The sequence below is a fragment of the Nanorana parkeri genome, unplaced genomic scaffold (assembly GCF_000935625.1).
Source record: "Nanorana parkeri isolate BGI_ZX_2015 unplaced genomic scaffold, ASM93562v1 scaffold199, whole genome shotgun sequence".
NCBI classification, from domain to species: domain Eukaryota; kingdom Metazoa; phylum Chordata; class Amphibia; order Anura; family Dicroglossidae; genus Nanorana; species Nanorana parkeri.
This window is the reverse complement of record NW_017306467.1, coordinates 392,915-408,141: the sequence shown is the minus strand read 5'-3', so window position 1 is coordinate 408,141 and position 15,227 is coordinate 392,915. Positions and strand designations below refer to the sequence as shown.

The 15,227-nt window shown below is 43.5% G+C and overlaps 2 protein-coding genes across 2 annotated transcripts in view; one reads left to right on the top strand and one right to left on the bottom strand.

Moving 5' to 3' along the window:
- The window catches only part of MORC2 (MORC family CW-type zinc finger 2), a 78,067-nt gene extending 73,625 nt beyond the window's left edge, over positions 1-4,442 (top strand). Inside the window, exon 26 of the mRNA XM_018555490.1 lies at positions 4,350-4,442. Coding sequence (XP_018410992.1) covers positions 4,350-4,442 — 93 coding nt within the window. The remainder of the gene's footprint in view (positions 1-4,349) is intronic.
- A 959-nt stretch (positions 4,443-5,401) lies between these two features.
- LOC108786268 (rab5 GDP/GTP exchange factor-like) overlaps positions 5,402-15,227 on the bottom strand; it is a 22,230-nt gene continuing 12,404 nt past the window's right edge. The window contains exons 5-9 of the mRNA XM_018555521.1: positions 15,071-15,140; positions 13,289-13,421; positions 12,858-12,949; positions 10,755-11,011; positions 5,402-5,728 (exon numbers count right to left, since the gene is read on the bottom strand). Of these exons, the coding sequence (XP_018411023.1) occupies positions 5,420-5,728; positions 10,755-11,011; positions 12,858-12,949; positions 13,289-13,421; positions 15,071-15,140 (861 nt within the window). The 3' untranslated portion in view covers positions 5,402-5,419. The remainder of the gene's footprint in view (positions 5,729-10,754; positions 11,012-12,857; positions 12,950-13,288; positions 13,422-15,070; positions 15,141-15,227) is intronic.

Sequence of the window (15,227 nt, the reverse complement as noted above, 5' to 3'; positions counted from 1 at the left end):
TTGCCTAGGTAAGGTCTCTCAATATCTTACCAAGAGAAGCATTCCTGGTATCTGAATCTACTGCAGGTACTAGGAAGAATTTCCCCACTAGTCCTTTCCCCAAGTAATTAATGTTCTGGAAAATCAGAGGATATGAGAGGGAGAGGATCTGTTTGAGACTGAATGTTTTTACACTGGTAGGTCATGAGGTAAGAGAACCACGGAACTGTGCATGATTTTTATTCTGTCTGGTCACAGAGTGAGGGAGCAGCAAAGGGGCTACCCTATTTGAGAACCTGTATAAATAAAGCCAGTGACATAAAGGTTACTGTACAGGAACCAGAATTGACTTGACTGCACCTTCTGGGCTGGTATCCCTAGTCCCAGACGCATATGCTGGCCCTTATACACACAAATGTGTGTATAAGGTGCAAAGTGACCCATGCATGTCCGGTGCACTGCTACTGTACAGAGAGTGATAGTGAGCTAAAATCAGTGGGGGGTATTTGTTTCAAATAATTAACCCTGTCTGTACTGTGCTTGCCTATTTCATTATCACTTATAAAACTAGATGAGCTACTAGTCTGTCCTAACAAAGGGGTAAAGTTCTGAGGACATTGTATGTTCATGAGGGGGCACTCAGCTTGTCCTGAGTCTTTCTATTAGGAAAGACAGAATTTCCTGTTCCTGAAATTGAGAGAATCTTGCAAAGGCCTGCTAAATAGCGACATCTAAGGGCTCATTAACGTGGTTGTGCACAGCCATATGGAGTACACAGCAATGCAGAGACCTACTCCTGGGTGGGACAGGTGCTGTGTGTAATTGCGTGCAGCTGCCTGTACCTTCTTATGGGAGGACACAGATACGCATTAACCCAAATATGTGCAGGTCTGGGTGCCCGCAATTGGACGCACACTGTCTGCATCCAAGTGCGGGTGAGAGGCGGGCAGAGCCAGCTGTCAATCGGCCAGGGTGGATCTCGACAGTATTGTCGGAATGCAGCGTGACTCTGCGCTCTCAGCATATAGAGGGCAATAGCCTGCTATATACTGAGTTTTGAGTCACCGGGGGGCATCAGTATATGTCCTCCTGTGACCCTCAAGAGAACTATTGCCAAAAAAGGTTAGGCCACAGTTCTTTTAACTGTATTTTTTGACTGTACAGTGCATTACCCAGTTGTCTTTAAATCTGCCTGTTTTCATCTAGTGATTGCACACTAGCCAGTGTTGTGAGGGCCCTCCATATAATCCCTCCCTCTCCAGGAAATTCTGTTTTTTTAAAGTGTTCTTAGGTGATCCATGTCTCCTTTATACTGAGGGATGCATGTCGTAGTTTAGTTACCATTATTCCTGCGCTTCTGCATTTTCCTTCACTCAAGATCTTCTGGACGCATACAGCCACAATAATTACCTTGCAGCTTCTGGATCTGGACCCCTCAGCAGTAGCTTTGGGGTCTGTACCCAGACCCAGCTGACCTGAAGCTGTGGGGTCGGCCTGTCGCTTTGGGCACTGGATCCTGCATCAAGCCGTTACGTTGGCATGTGGTGGTGCAGCACGTTAAGTGAGCCACAGGGTGCTATACAGGTTCAGGACAGTGGTGTATCCTGAAATCCACCTCCCTGGAGGAGGGAGTGTGCTTATCCGAAGTAAGCAAACTGAGGTGCGAGTGGGGTTCCCCTATCCTCATCCTCATGGATGGTTGCCATACAGCTGGTGGGCAAGTCCATGTGCTCCCATCCCCCCAATTTGTGGCACTGTGTGGCCTTGTTTTACACCTGCAACAGTGCAGGAATTTGCAGTGTATGCCTAAGACTCTGTAGGGGTCCTTTTACACCTTCCCAGTGTGGTTGGTGGTGGGCAACTTACTACAACTCTACTGTATGTGCCTGCACAATACAGGCAGAGGCAGCAATCCCGATACACCTTGCAGGCTCTGCAAATCCTGGGCATGCCCAGGACAAACAATGGTGCAGCCAGTGGCCACTTTGGCCTGGGGCACATGTGCAGAGACCTGTGCACTTTTGGAATACAGTTCCATCCATGAGCAGAGTGCCTTTTCTTGGTGCAAAGACCACTGCAACCACAAAGGGGACCCTTATTTAACCCTTGAGGGGCCCCACATGGGTACTAACACCATTATGGCAGATGGGGGGAGTACAGGGGTAGCTATCTCCACAGCTGGTAAAGGGCAAGAGGTATTTTCTGATAATTCCCTGGGGGCTTTGTACATGATGGTCTGTCTGATAGCCCTCTGCTAGGCTCACTGCTCTCAGCAAGGAGGAATTTGCAGCTTTCAATGTCCATGGGCAGTTATCCGCCGTATTGGGTGCAGCTAGCTGAATAGGGCACAAGAGTAGCTAGCAGGCTATGTGCTGTGTTAAGGAGATGTATTTCTTGATAGATAGGCCATAACATTATGACCACTGAGAGGTGAAATGAATAACTTAATTTCTTGTTACAATGGCACCTAGGAGTGGGTGGGATATGTTAGCCAGCAAATGAACATTTTGTCTGTGAAGTTGATGTGTTTGAAGCAGGAAAAAAAAATGGCTAAGTGTAACGATCTGAGCGACTTTTACAAGGGACAAATTGTGATGGCTAGACGACTGGGCCAGAGCAACTGCAGCTGGTATGGGATGTCTCCAGTCTATAGTGGTCAGGACCTACTAAAAGTGGTCCAAGGAAGGAAAACCGGTGACCCAGGTCATGGACAGCCAAGGCTCACTGATGCATGTGGGGAGTGAAGGCTGGCCTGTGTAGTCTGATCCCATAAAGCTACTGTAGCTCAAATTGCTGAAAAAGTTCATACTGGTTCCGATAGAAAGGTGTCTGAACACACAGTGCATCGCAGTTTGTTGCATATGGAGCTGCATGGCCACAGATCAGTCAGGGTGCCCATGCTGATCCATGTCTACTGCCAAAAGCGCCTACAATGGGCATGTGAGCATCAGAACTGGACCATGGAGCAATGGAAGAACATGGCCTGATCTGATGAATCACATTTCTTTTTTTGCCTCGTGTGTGTGTGTCGCTTTCGTGGGGAAAGATGGCACGAGGATGCACTATGGGAAGAAAGCAAGCCAGCGGAGGCAGTGTGATGCTTTGGGCAAAGGTCTGCTGGGAAACCTTGAGTCTTGCCATTCATGTACTTTGACACATGCCACTTACCTAAACATTGATCAGGTACACCCCTTGATGGAAATGGTAATCCCTGATGGTAGTACAGCAGGGTAATGTCTTCTGCCACACTGCAATAATAGTTTGAAGAACAAAAACAAGTTCAAGGTGTTGCCTTGGCCTCCAAATTCTCCAGATCTCATTTCAATGGAGCATCTTTGGGATGTGCTGGAAAAGCCACGTCTGCGCCATGGAGGCCCCACCTCTCAACACACAAACAAAGGATCATCTGCTAACATTGTTATGCTGTGGTATCTGGCACCAAAAAGCATTGCCACATGTGCCCCAAGATGGAGACTCTCATAGTTTAGAGTTAGGACCGCACTATATAGATGTGCCCTGGCGCGGCTGTCACATTTTCTGCAGAAGATGTGTATCTAAAACTCTGTTTTTAACCTTAGTGGTGAGACAAGTTTTTTTTTGCATGCTGGCTGGTGAGTGTGCTGGGAAACTTTTTGCTGAGATACCACAGCATCACTTGTGGAGTCCATGCCCAGTCAGGTCAGGGCTGTTTTGTCAGCAAAAGAACGACCTACTCAAAATGGTATTGGTGTATCCCTAACGCTAATACCATGCACCCTGCAAATGATATATAGAGCACATATGGCCCTCTGCTAGAGCCAAAATGGATACTGTGTGTATTCATGCTGCCAGGGAAATGCATAGCACAAGGGACAATTTAATAGAAACCTGCACCCCATGAGAGACACCCCGGAACTTACTGATATCACTACATATGAGAAATTATGTAAAAGGACACACTAATGTGCCAGGAATATATGGAGCATAATAAGCACTCTGCCAGGAACACGTTGAGCACATTGATCATTGTGCCAGATAATTAATGAGCACTTGTGATCACTGCTATGCACATTGGGAAGGCAAATGAGGCACACTGACAGCGATGATGGCCACATCGCACATACTGCCAGAGATCTATTGAGCAAGTGGGACATGCTGCCAGGGTTGCACATGGCAAAACATGTAGGAGGGGAATTTATAAAAAAACTGGAGCAGACAAAAACTTGAGCAGCTGTGCATGGCAACCAATCGGCTTCTTTTCATTTTCAAATCTTAACTGAGCAAAAACTGAAAAGAGAAGATGATGATGGTAGCCATGCACAGCTGCTTTGGTAGCCATGCACAGCTGCTCCAGATTTGTTTGCTTCAGTTTTGATAAATTCCCCCCGTAGTGTACACAGATAAAGGTGAAACATACTAAGCACTATGCCAGGGACTTGTTGAGCAACACCAGGGAAATAAGTTCCTGGGACACCCTGAGGTAAACAAATAAGAGCACACTGCCAGTTCCATGCTGAGTACTGGTATACTTTGCACATTGCATGCTCTGCTACTGATGTAAGAGCATGTGATACTTTGTGGAGGACATACTGAACACATTGAGCCCTATGCCAGGGACATGCTGACTCAATGATGTTCTCTTCCTGAAAAATGTAGGAGCATACTAGGCACTCGGCCAGGGACATGTCGACTATACCAGATTTTTAGTCAGGGCTATGTTCAGCTTATTGGACACTGCAAGGGATATAATGAGCACATAGAACACTGCCAAGCACATGCTAAACAAGTGGAATAACCTACCAAACAAGGAAATACTGACCACATGAGACACTACACCAGGGACATGAGCACATGTGTCTCAGAGTTCCCCGCCCGGCTCCGCCCAGCAACCCACAAGTCCTTGCCAGCTGCACCTACCTGTGTGACAAGTGCAGTGGCTGGGCAGAGAACTCCTAGCTGATTTTATCAGGCTCATTACGGAGCTGCACTGAGGGATTGTGCAGTTTGGACACTCCGACCTCAGTGAACAACAGCAAATGGCAGTGCTTGTGCCAAATTCATGTACCAGTTTGCAACTGCTACATGAACTTGGTGCAAGCACCGACATTTGTCATGCAGATGCGCAACAGCACTTGAAAGAATGGGTTATTCTAAAAGAACAAGATTAATGAAAACTAACCAAGTTGCACTGAATTAGATAACATATTTGTATTATATACATACATATTTTTATTATATACATACGACTCACAATTAACATTTTAGCTGTGATTTTAGAACAGGGTAATTATTTAAAAAAAAAAAAGTTATTAGTGTTTATTTTAAGTTAGAGATTTGGTTTAATATCAGTTCAGAGGAAATACAGTTTCATAGACATATCCTTCATTAGGTAGCTCCCAATCAATAGCAGCATAGGGTAGTAGAACATTGTTCACATTTCTTCAAGTGCCAACCACTGCTTTTAGTTTGTCTGATGCTTAGTAACCAGAGGGAACTTGTGCAGGATTTCTTGGACTTCACCTTGTAAGGCCACAGGCCAAGCTTTTATTTCTCTTCGTAGGCACTCTGCCTTTTGGATCAGAATCTCCTGGCGGTGCTGCAGGTCGGCCAAACGCTGCTTGTTTTCTTCCATCTTCTGCACCGTGCCCTGTATAATACTTCCAGAGGAGTCGCATGCTTTTGACGTCTGCTGTATTATATGAATGATCTCCGCCTCTGTGAGCCCAAGAGATTTAAAATTCATAGTCTCAATGTAAGAGGATGCGGAACACTAAATAGAAAAGAACATGATTATTATCCATAGGGTAGTGGCGAATACTGTATACAACTTGTGTATATCTCCACATTTATCACTTGATGGATATAAACATTCCATAAAAGAGACTCTGAAAAATCAGACAGTAAAAGTACCAAAATCACATTAAAAGAAAACACTAGAGCAGACAAAAATTTGTAGCAGTTATTTAGGTAAACAAATTAGTCAGCGTTCATTAAGGCTGGGTTCACACCTGGGTGTATGGAATACGCGCGTCTGCCGCACGTTTTTACTGAGATTTGCGGTAAAAGAAACGCGCGACAAACAGGCTGTATCCTTATGGATACGCGCGGCAAATTACGCCACAAAGAAGCTCCTGTACTTCTTTGGGCGTAGGGCGTTTTTCAGCACGTTCCTACGCGCTGTAAAACGCCCAGGTGGGAACCATGCCCATAGGCAATCATTGGTTTTCACATGTTGAGCGTTTTACAGCGCGTAGGAACGCGCTGTAAAACACTCAGGTGTGAACCAGGCCTTAATGATTTCTTGTCATGAAAGAGTTAAGCCCTCCTGGCAATGTTCTAATTTGTTCCAACCACTGTCAATTTTACTGGACAGCTTGGTCTGCATGTAAATGTGGAAAGAAATATAAAAAAAGCCATATGAAATAAAAGTAACTCATACTGAATACCATCATTACAGATAGAGTTATCAGATTATGCTGATTTACACAATAGTGGTCCTTATTAGAAAGAATGACTTCCATTTAGTAATGTCACAAACCATATACGGTAAACTAAGGAGAAATCACAACAGAAAAGGCATATTACTATGTCATTTAGAGCAATTAGGTTATTCTCCGTAGTGTCTGCAAATGATACAAGATTATCCCTCGAGAACAAAGAAAGGAGGTTCCATCTGTTACGCAGGAAACCAGATTTATAAAAAAAAAATCCGTTAAGAAGGTATCATGTGGCACAGAACACTCAGATGCTTCTGACATCTAGGAGCTGAGGGTCAGGTGAAAGGCCTGCTGAGGTCTGAACAATGCTGCCCTGTCAAACACTGAAGCTCATGCCTTTCAGTCCTAAATAACGGGGGGGAGAGAACAGTATCAAACACACTGAGGGGAATTTATCAAAAGTGGGACAGAACAATCTGGAGCAGTTGCCTATGGCAACCAATCAGCTTCTCGCTTCTGTTTGTTCAGTTAATGTTTGAAAATAAAAAGGTGGATGCTGATTGGTTGCCATGACCAGGTGCTCCAAATTCTGTCTGCTTCGATTTTGATAAATTCCCCTCAAAGTCCTTTAGTTGTTTAAATTCTTCTTAAAAAAGGAGAAGTATGGGGTTAAGTCTTTTCCCCATAGTTCTCCTCAGGGTAACGGGAGGACACAAACTAGCGTCCTCCCGTCACCCTAGGCTCAGTATACCGCGAGCTGTAGCTCGCGGTATACTGAGAAGCCGCAATTGTGCCGGGATCCGCCCAGCTGCGTGACTGACAGCTGTACCCGCCCCCTCACACCACAAACAGGGCATTCTGGCCCTATTTGGATGCCAGAACACACTGGATCACATTCCGCCTGGCCCCTGCGTTCAGGGGCGTGGAAGTGCATTAAAGTCAATGGCACCGCAGCCACGCCCCCCCAGCTGCTGTGCAATCACCCGAACGTGTGGCACATCAATGCCTGCCAATTTTTTTTTTTACCGCACTGGAACGCAGGCATTGATGTGCCATGCGTTCGGGTACAGTCGATCGCACTGGGGCGGGGCGCATGTCTGCGGTGCCATTGACTTCAATGCCCCCTCCCGAAGGGAGCTGGCCGGGATGAGATCCAGTGCGTTCTGCCACCAAATCAATCTCTAAAAAGGAAAACTTTTGATTTGGCCAGGTTTCTTTGGAAATTGGTATTAAAAGAAGGCAATTTGGGGAGTGACTTTAGACAGTTATCACATTGCTGTGATAAATAATCAATTATTGGACGATTGGCATTTTCTGTGCCTACCCAGGTCACTGGGGCGCATCTCATCAATTATGCTAATGTGGCTTCACTTAAAAACTTGTGCAACCTATTGTGACGTAGCAGAATGCTTGTTCAATATGTATTGAATAAACTTTACTTATGACAAGCACACGAATCTCTGTTCCTGGTAATCATGAGGTCTGGTATTTCCGTCAGGACACTATGCAGGACATAAAAGGATTCCTTGCAGAATAAAGCTGCCAGGTCAGACACTCATCTATCCAAGGTGATAGTAAGAAGGAAAACTACCTTGAAAGTCAGAGCACAGAGAGGAATGTCTCTAAAAATGTTTTAAAGGGGGCACCTGCAGCACCAAAAAAAGGACCAAAAATTCAATACCCACCGAGTTACAGGGCATTTGACCAGGGAACCACATGAGAGAACATAAAGGGAGGTCTTGATCATAGAGTTCAAAGCCAGTTGTTTCAAAAAAAAAAAAACAAATAGCAAAAGCAGAGACCTGGTCCTTGATGGTACCAAGGACCAAACAGTAATCCAGACCCAACTGCATGAAAGAAAGGATCTATTCCAGTGGTGGCGAACCTTGGCACTCCAGCTGTGCCAAAACTACATATCCCAACATGCATCTGCCTCTAGGAGTTATGTCTGTGGCTGTCAGAGCCTTGCAATGCCTCATGGGACTTGTAGTAGTTCCAAAAAAGCTGGAGTGCCAAGGTTCGCCATCACTGATCTATTCCATGGAAAACTACTGGAGTGAAAGCCTCTCAGCTCACACAAAGCTAGGTACACCTTTCACTTCTGATGACACCTTGGGGTAAGTACACTTCTAGCCTTCCGCATATCAGGGATTTCAGAGGTGCCTCTTGGAACTTGGGCTTCAACGCCCATTATATAGACGTAAAATCCAGCAACCGAGAAGTAATATTGTAAATTCATCCTATGCCTATGGTGTACATCCCTGGCATTGATCGGCTGTCAAAGCTGGAACATGCTGTTCTGCCCAGGACAAGATTTGCTTTACCTCCTGCCACAGTGAGACTTCTTGTTCCTTCCTGAAGGTTTATGTACACCATCTACATGGCACTGTATCTGAATGTGGAGAAAATGGCCTGAGACTAGGTTGGTCCAATGCAGGAAAGACCGCTAAATTGCTCAAAGCTCCAGGATGTTTATTGCAAGATGTCATTTAATCAATGATGAAGTTTATTGCACAGACAGAGTAGCCCAACAGCCATGATCAGGAGCTTAAAAAACAACATGGTGAGGAATAAATGCCCACACTTTAGAGCCACAATAAAAAGCCTGGTTCTTTGTGTTGAATAAATTGGTCTCTCCAGAGACAGGACAGACTTGTGCTAGGTTGACAATGTCATGTTGCAGATTCTGTGGAGCTGGGCACACAAAACTACCTCAAAAAAGGAGGCCATCATCAGACCCCAAGACTCTCATGCAGAGGTGGAGAGTCAGACAGCTCCTGGTCTAAAGCTTCCCGACCAAAGACTGGAGAGTTTGAAGTTTCTCCAGGACAAGAAGTAGCCTTGTGTACAAAGTGTCCAGGACCAGGCACACATATTCCAAGAGATGGGTTGGAGTCCACAGCAATTTTCGAAGGTTCAGGATTTTAACCTTTGCAACATCTGAGCAGTCAGAGACACAGCGTCAACCAGAGCCTTTCACCAAATGTTTCCTTAAGAGAAGGTCATCCAGATAGCCCACAATCAGGACGGCCAAGTTAGGAGGGCCAACATCAAACCCAGCATTTTGGTGAACACCTGAGGTGCAGAGAACAGGCTGAATGGAAGGGCCCATAAACTAGCAGTGCAGGGGGCCCATAAACTAGCAGTGCAGGGGGCCCATAAACTAGCAGTGCAGGGGGCCCATAAACTAGCAGTGCAGGGGGCCCACCACAAACTATTGGAAGGACCGATTCGATGGGAACACGCAAGTTAGCATCCTTTATGTCCACCAAGGCCAGAAAGTCCCCTTAATGCAGATGTCATTGATACCATCTAGAATTTTTGGACATGAACGCAAGCTTTTAAGGCTTGAGGTCCAGAATGGAACAAATGTCCCCATTGGGCTTGGGAACAGTGAACAGGTTGGAGTAAAACCACTGAGAGCCATCCATAGCGTGGACTGGGGCAATGACTCCTTAATCCAAGAGACTAGAGAGTGCACAATGGAGAATGACCAGGCACTGAGGAGACAAAGTTTGAAGGTGAGGAAGAAAGAAAGAAAGAAGAATGTTGGGAACTAAACTTGAGCATATCACCCTGGGACACCACCTTTTGCACTCAAGCATTGGTCACTTGGCAGACTTGCCTTACCCATGTTTCATGGGTGGAAGGAGAGGCAAGCTTGGGGGTCCCGAAGTGAAAGTCAAGAGCATACAGAAGAAATGGGGACGTTACTGAGAAACAGTGTCTGTTTCTTAGGCTTCTTTCGCTGAGGAAGGTGGGTACTCCCAGTAGCAAGCTCGATGATAGCATCCAGAGTGGACTTGGAGACATTATCTCTCAAAGGCAATGTGGAGCACACACCCCCCAATCTAGAATCAGACATATTGCAGCCGCAAGTTCAGTAAGCAACCTACGGGCTTCATTCAAGGTAGAAGACTAAACCTTGAGTACTCACAGAACCTGGACAGCTGGTAGGGAATTCAAGACTAGAGGGCCATGTGGCCAGAGGCTACAAAGTGTCTTGTAGCCGGAGCAGCAGCAGGGAGATGTATGTATATTATGTACACACACACACACACACAGCATTTAAAAAAAGGAGAAAAAAAAAAGATTAAAAAAAAAAAAGGTTAACTAATGATTTGACCCAAAACCACGATAATTTCAAATCAAAATTTAACATGGAGAAATACAGACGCTGCAATTGCTGACCTTCTAAAATGCTTCTCGACCCCATAAAAGTAGGATTGCAAAAGCAGATCAGAAATAGGTCAACTGCACCTGTCAAAGAATTCTGAATCTCACATTTTAAAAAATGCACTGCATTTGCAACCCAAAGCCTATGAACACTGGTCCTGACCCAGCTTGTTAGATACTCACAAAGGTTGTAAACCAGTAGGCACACTTCCCTGTCATTAGTCTCCTGGGATTGCAGAATCTTGTGATATACTTCAAATTAGTTAAAAGGTGAGGTGGATTTGCCTTAATTGTAATGTAGATAAGGCCAGAAATTAGGTCATCAGTGGTGGCTGGCTCCTTTGTAGAAACATCTATGGCTTTGAAAAGGTGGTCACAAGACTTTGTCACACAGGCCAGCTTGTCCTGTGGGGCTCTCTTGGAATCCATCTCTAATAGAGCTACAAGTAAAGGAGAAATATGTTACTCTTAAAAACGTACTTTACAGGCACTAGGGTGGAAAAAACAAAACAAAAACACAAAAGTTGCATAAAATAACGGTAAATGTAAATATGAGCAAATTTATATCTACTTTGTCCATCATTTAGAGCTGACTGGACAGTGATCAATTTTCACCAACAGACCAATATAAAACAATGACATGTAGACAAGTAGGTTAACAGGATCTTCATATCACCCACTCAGCATATGATCACTGGCTGAGTAAATACAAGTCAGTCACTTGCCAGGGATATTATGGAAGTCAAGGAGGAGGAAAAATATACAATATCATTTTAAATAAAATTCTCTGCTAAAATGTCCATGTGACCAAGAACACTAAAAATCACTGGTGTACAGATGTAAAATGTATAGAATTGCTCAGAAAGCCTTCTAGAACAGTGTACCCTTGACCCCATGTTATGTTACGTTCTCTGCAAAAACCAGCTCTAAAACCAGCTCTAAAACCAGTGTTCTATTTACATACACCCAGTAGTAAATAACTACTGCCATGTTATAATACAATAGAGTGCATGATTTAAACGTAACCATAACTCTATGGCCTTTATATAATGACACAGTGAAAAGAGCCATGATACCCACAGCACTGGAATTTCCGCATCTTTGACCAATTACAGAAGAATTTTGTAGTATCCCATGTGTTTCCTATTGGTTATGCTTTCTGATTTTATAAAGAGAAGCCTGCTCTCCTTGACTGCTGTTTCTAAGTTACATGTGACCAGCACAGTTTGCCCACATGTAGCACTGTTTCAGCACTCTTAGGCCCCATTCCCACTGAGCGATTTACCGCACGATTTTTGCAGCGATATCGCTCATATTTCCACACGATATCGCTCTATGTAGCTTCTATGTATCGCTCAATATCGCTTGTAGCTCGTCGCTCCTACACGACCCTTTTTTCGAGCGACTTTGCTCCTGATTGCATACAGTCCAATAGCGACAAGTCGCTCAATATCGCTCATATAAAATTGCGTGGGGAAAAAAAAAAAAAAAAAAAAAAAAAATCGCACGATTTTCATGTCGCTCAGTGTGAATGGGGCCTTACAGCTAGATCCACTTTAAATGGATTAAGCAGGCATTTGGATGGAAGGGCAGGGGTATAAAATTACAGTACTCAGATTTTGGGCAAAATAACCTAGAGCCAAGATGGCAGTGCACTAGGATGCTGAAGTAAATTTTGAGTCAATGTAGATGATGACTGCTGACGTTGGCATCTGTAATGCAAAACTACAGTAGTTAATGTGCCCCAACATAAATGTAGCTCACATAATCCGAAGCTGGCATGGCAGGATCTGTTCAGTACAACCAACAGGTAAATATACAGACATGTTCATACCCCTACTTTCCCTAATGCCTGCCTAACTGATTAGAACAGATGTATCCTTCAGGCCCCGTTCACATTGAGCGATTTATCGCGCGGTAATTCCCGCGATATCGCAGCTATTTACCGCGCGATATCGCTCTTCAATGCTTTGCAATGGGGCAAAGGGTCCTGCTGTCGCGGGTCGTGTGTCGCTACAGCAGGACCCTTTTTGGAGCGGATTTTGCCGCGATTCAATGTTTTTTGATGCAAGCATTTGTGCGATATTGCGCAAAATGCAAATCGCGCGACAAACACGCGATATGCAAATCGCTCAATGTGAACGGGGCCTCAAGTGTAGGTTTAAGTCTGGAAGGCAATGTACAAGAGTTTTTATAAGAAAAGGGAAAAATGAAAAAAAGAGATTTAAAACTGTATTTTTGAAAAATAAGGAAGGCCTTTCCTTTGTAACAATACTTTCTACAGACCTGTAACAGCACTGACAATGTGATCATTGACTTCATCATCATGTTCACACAAAGAAAACTGAAGAATCTTAGGGGTAACCCAACTCAGCGACCTAAACAAAAAAAAACCTCTATATGAATTACTCACATCAACAAAGCAGACACATAGAGAACATGCTGTAACTGACTGTTTTGTTGACTTCCAAAATGAAATTATATGCACTTACTAAGGGTCCCTGGATGCTCGCAGTAAATCAGCAAGATTCAAGTTACTGCAGCTTACTCCCATTTATCACAAAGCTATCTACTTACAGATCACCCATTTCACCATCTGGTTTGCTTTCCATTGCCTCCAGCAAAAACAAAATAAAATCAATGCCTATTAGGATCAACAGTCATTCTCTCAGAATAAAATACCAAAGGCCTTTAATACAGAGTGATGGCCGGCTTACCTAATGTGATTCTGAAGTGAAAGATCTTTTTGCTCTTCATGTGGACCATCCATAGAGAAAACAGACTTGTAGAGGCGAGTCATGACCAGTTTCTCAATATTATCCAGTAACTGGTCTTTTTCCTCTGACGTATCTGGAAGAAAGACTTGATTACAGCAGGTCTGTTTTACTACATGAAAAATCATTGATAAAGTGTATATAAACTCAGGCACTAAAAATCTCATGTTCCTACGTTTGTAAATATACGACATTACTCGAATGTATATGTGTTATGTGTATTCTGTAAAATGTTGGCTGAAACTGAAAAATAAAGAATTAAAAAAAAAAAAAATCTCACATAAGTTTTGATTATCTTTGGGTTTGGTTCTTCTCCCACCACCCACCTTTTCCTTACTTTAGCTACTCATGAGCAGAAATAGCATTAATTCCTATGAGGATAGTTCAAATCTACGCAATGCAATTCAGTGAGCTTTAAAACAAATAGGTAAAAGTACATTTGCATCATGGAATTTCTTTAGTTTGATTTTTCTTGCTTTGAATAACATATATGCAAATGTACACGTTACCGCGTTTACATAAGGTGTGAGAAGGCCCACATTTTGTAAAAATCATATGTAGAACCTAAACAGCAACAACAATTTTTTAATTCAGGACAGTGTAAGTTTAAATTCGAACTGCTGGTAGGGATGAAAGGCAGGCCCCCTAGAGGTGTATGCATGTACTTTCAGGTATCTTCCAGACCTGGGGTGCTTAGATTTGCCAAAATTAACATTAGCTCCAAAGACAGAGTTCTGGCCCACCCCCTTCTGCATACCAACTCAATATTGGTTCTTCCATTTGATGTGTGACCTTATTGGCCAATAGAGTTCTGTTAAATAAGTCTTTATGATAAAACTATACATTTGTTTCTAGTGCCAGTGTTACCTTAGAGAAACAAAAGGAGAACAGCCTGAAAAATTCAGCCTGATTGCTAGAGCCTACACCCACCCTGCTTCCATAAATGGCCAGGGGTGTTTGATGCAGTGACAAAAAAGGAGAGCGCCCACTCCATGTGAAGGATCGTTTAATAATTTGCTTTAAAAAAGTAGCAATGTACTCACAAGAGAAATGCGACACAAGCGTATTCAATCGTTCCCCTGGGACACACCCTCAGAGGGTTCTGAGGAAGGGGGCGTGCCCCAGAAACACATTAAACGCTGCCACTCACTGCTGGGAGACGACTTCGGTTGCGAGTTGACATGGCTGCGCTGTGGCTTCTGATGGGCGATAAGCCTCCTGTGAGGGGAACCATTGAACACGCTAGTGAGTGCATTACTACCTTTTTAAAGCAAATGATTAAACGATCCTTGACATGAAGTGGGCGCTCTCCTTTTTTGTCATTTCATAGATTTTTTTTTTTTCATATTAAATGTTTATTAAAGATTTTCAAAATATAACAAAAAACACACATACAATACAGTAAGCATACATTAAGACAATCACATTACATACGATATCCAAGGTAAAAGGGGGGACAAGAGTACCAGCATTTCTTAACTGCGGCAGAGGTCATTTCATAGATGTTAAGGCTCCCTCCCAATATCGGTCAGAACCCTAAAGAATCTGTAGATTTCTCAAATGTGAGGAGCAATAACCTGCCTGATGTTCAAGGTAAGCTACCATGTTCATGACAAAGTTACAACAGGAAGTACAAAACAAATTAATATAAAATATATAAATATGAGAAAAAAAATATAATATAGATAAATAATATGAGCATATGTTGTCAGGGAAATTACTCACCAGGGATGTGGGCCCCAATCTGTTTATATAAATTCTGAACATCTTCTGCCTTTTTATCCACTGTAAGATTCTGCAAAAAAACATTAATTCATTATTACTACATCTTATGGTAAACATGACACCTTCTCCTAGACCCCTATCTACTGTTCATATGACA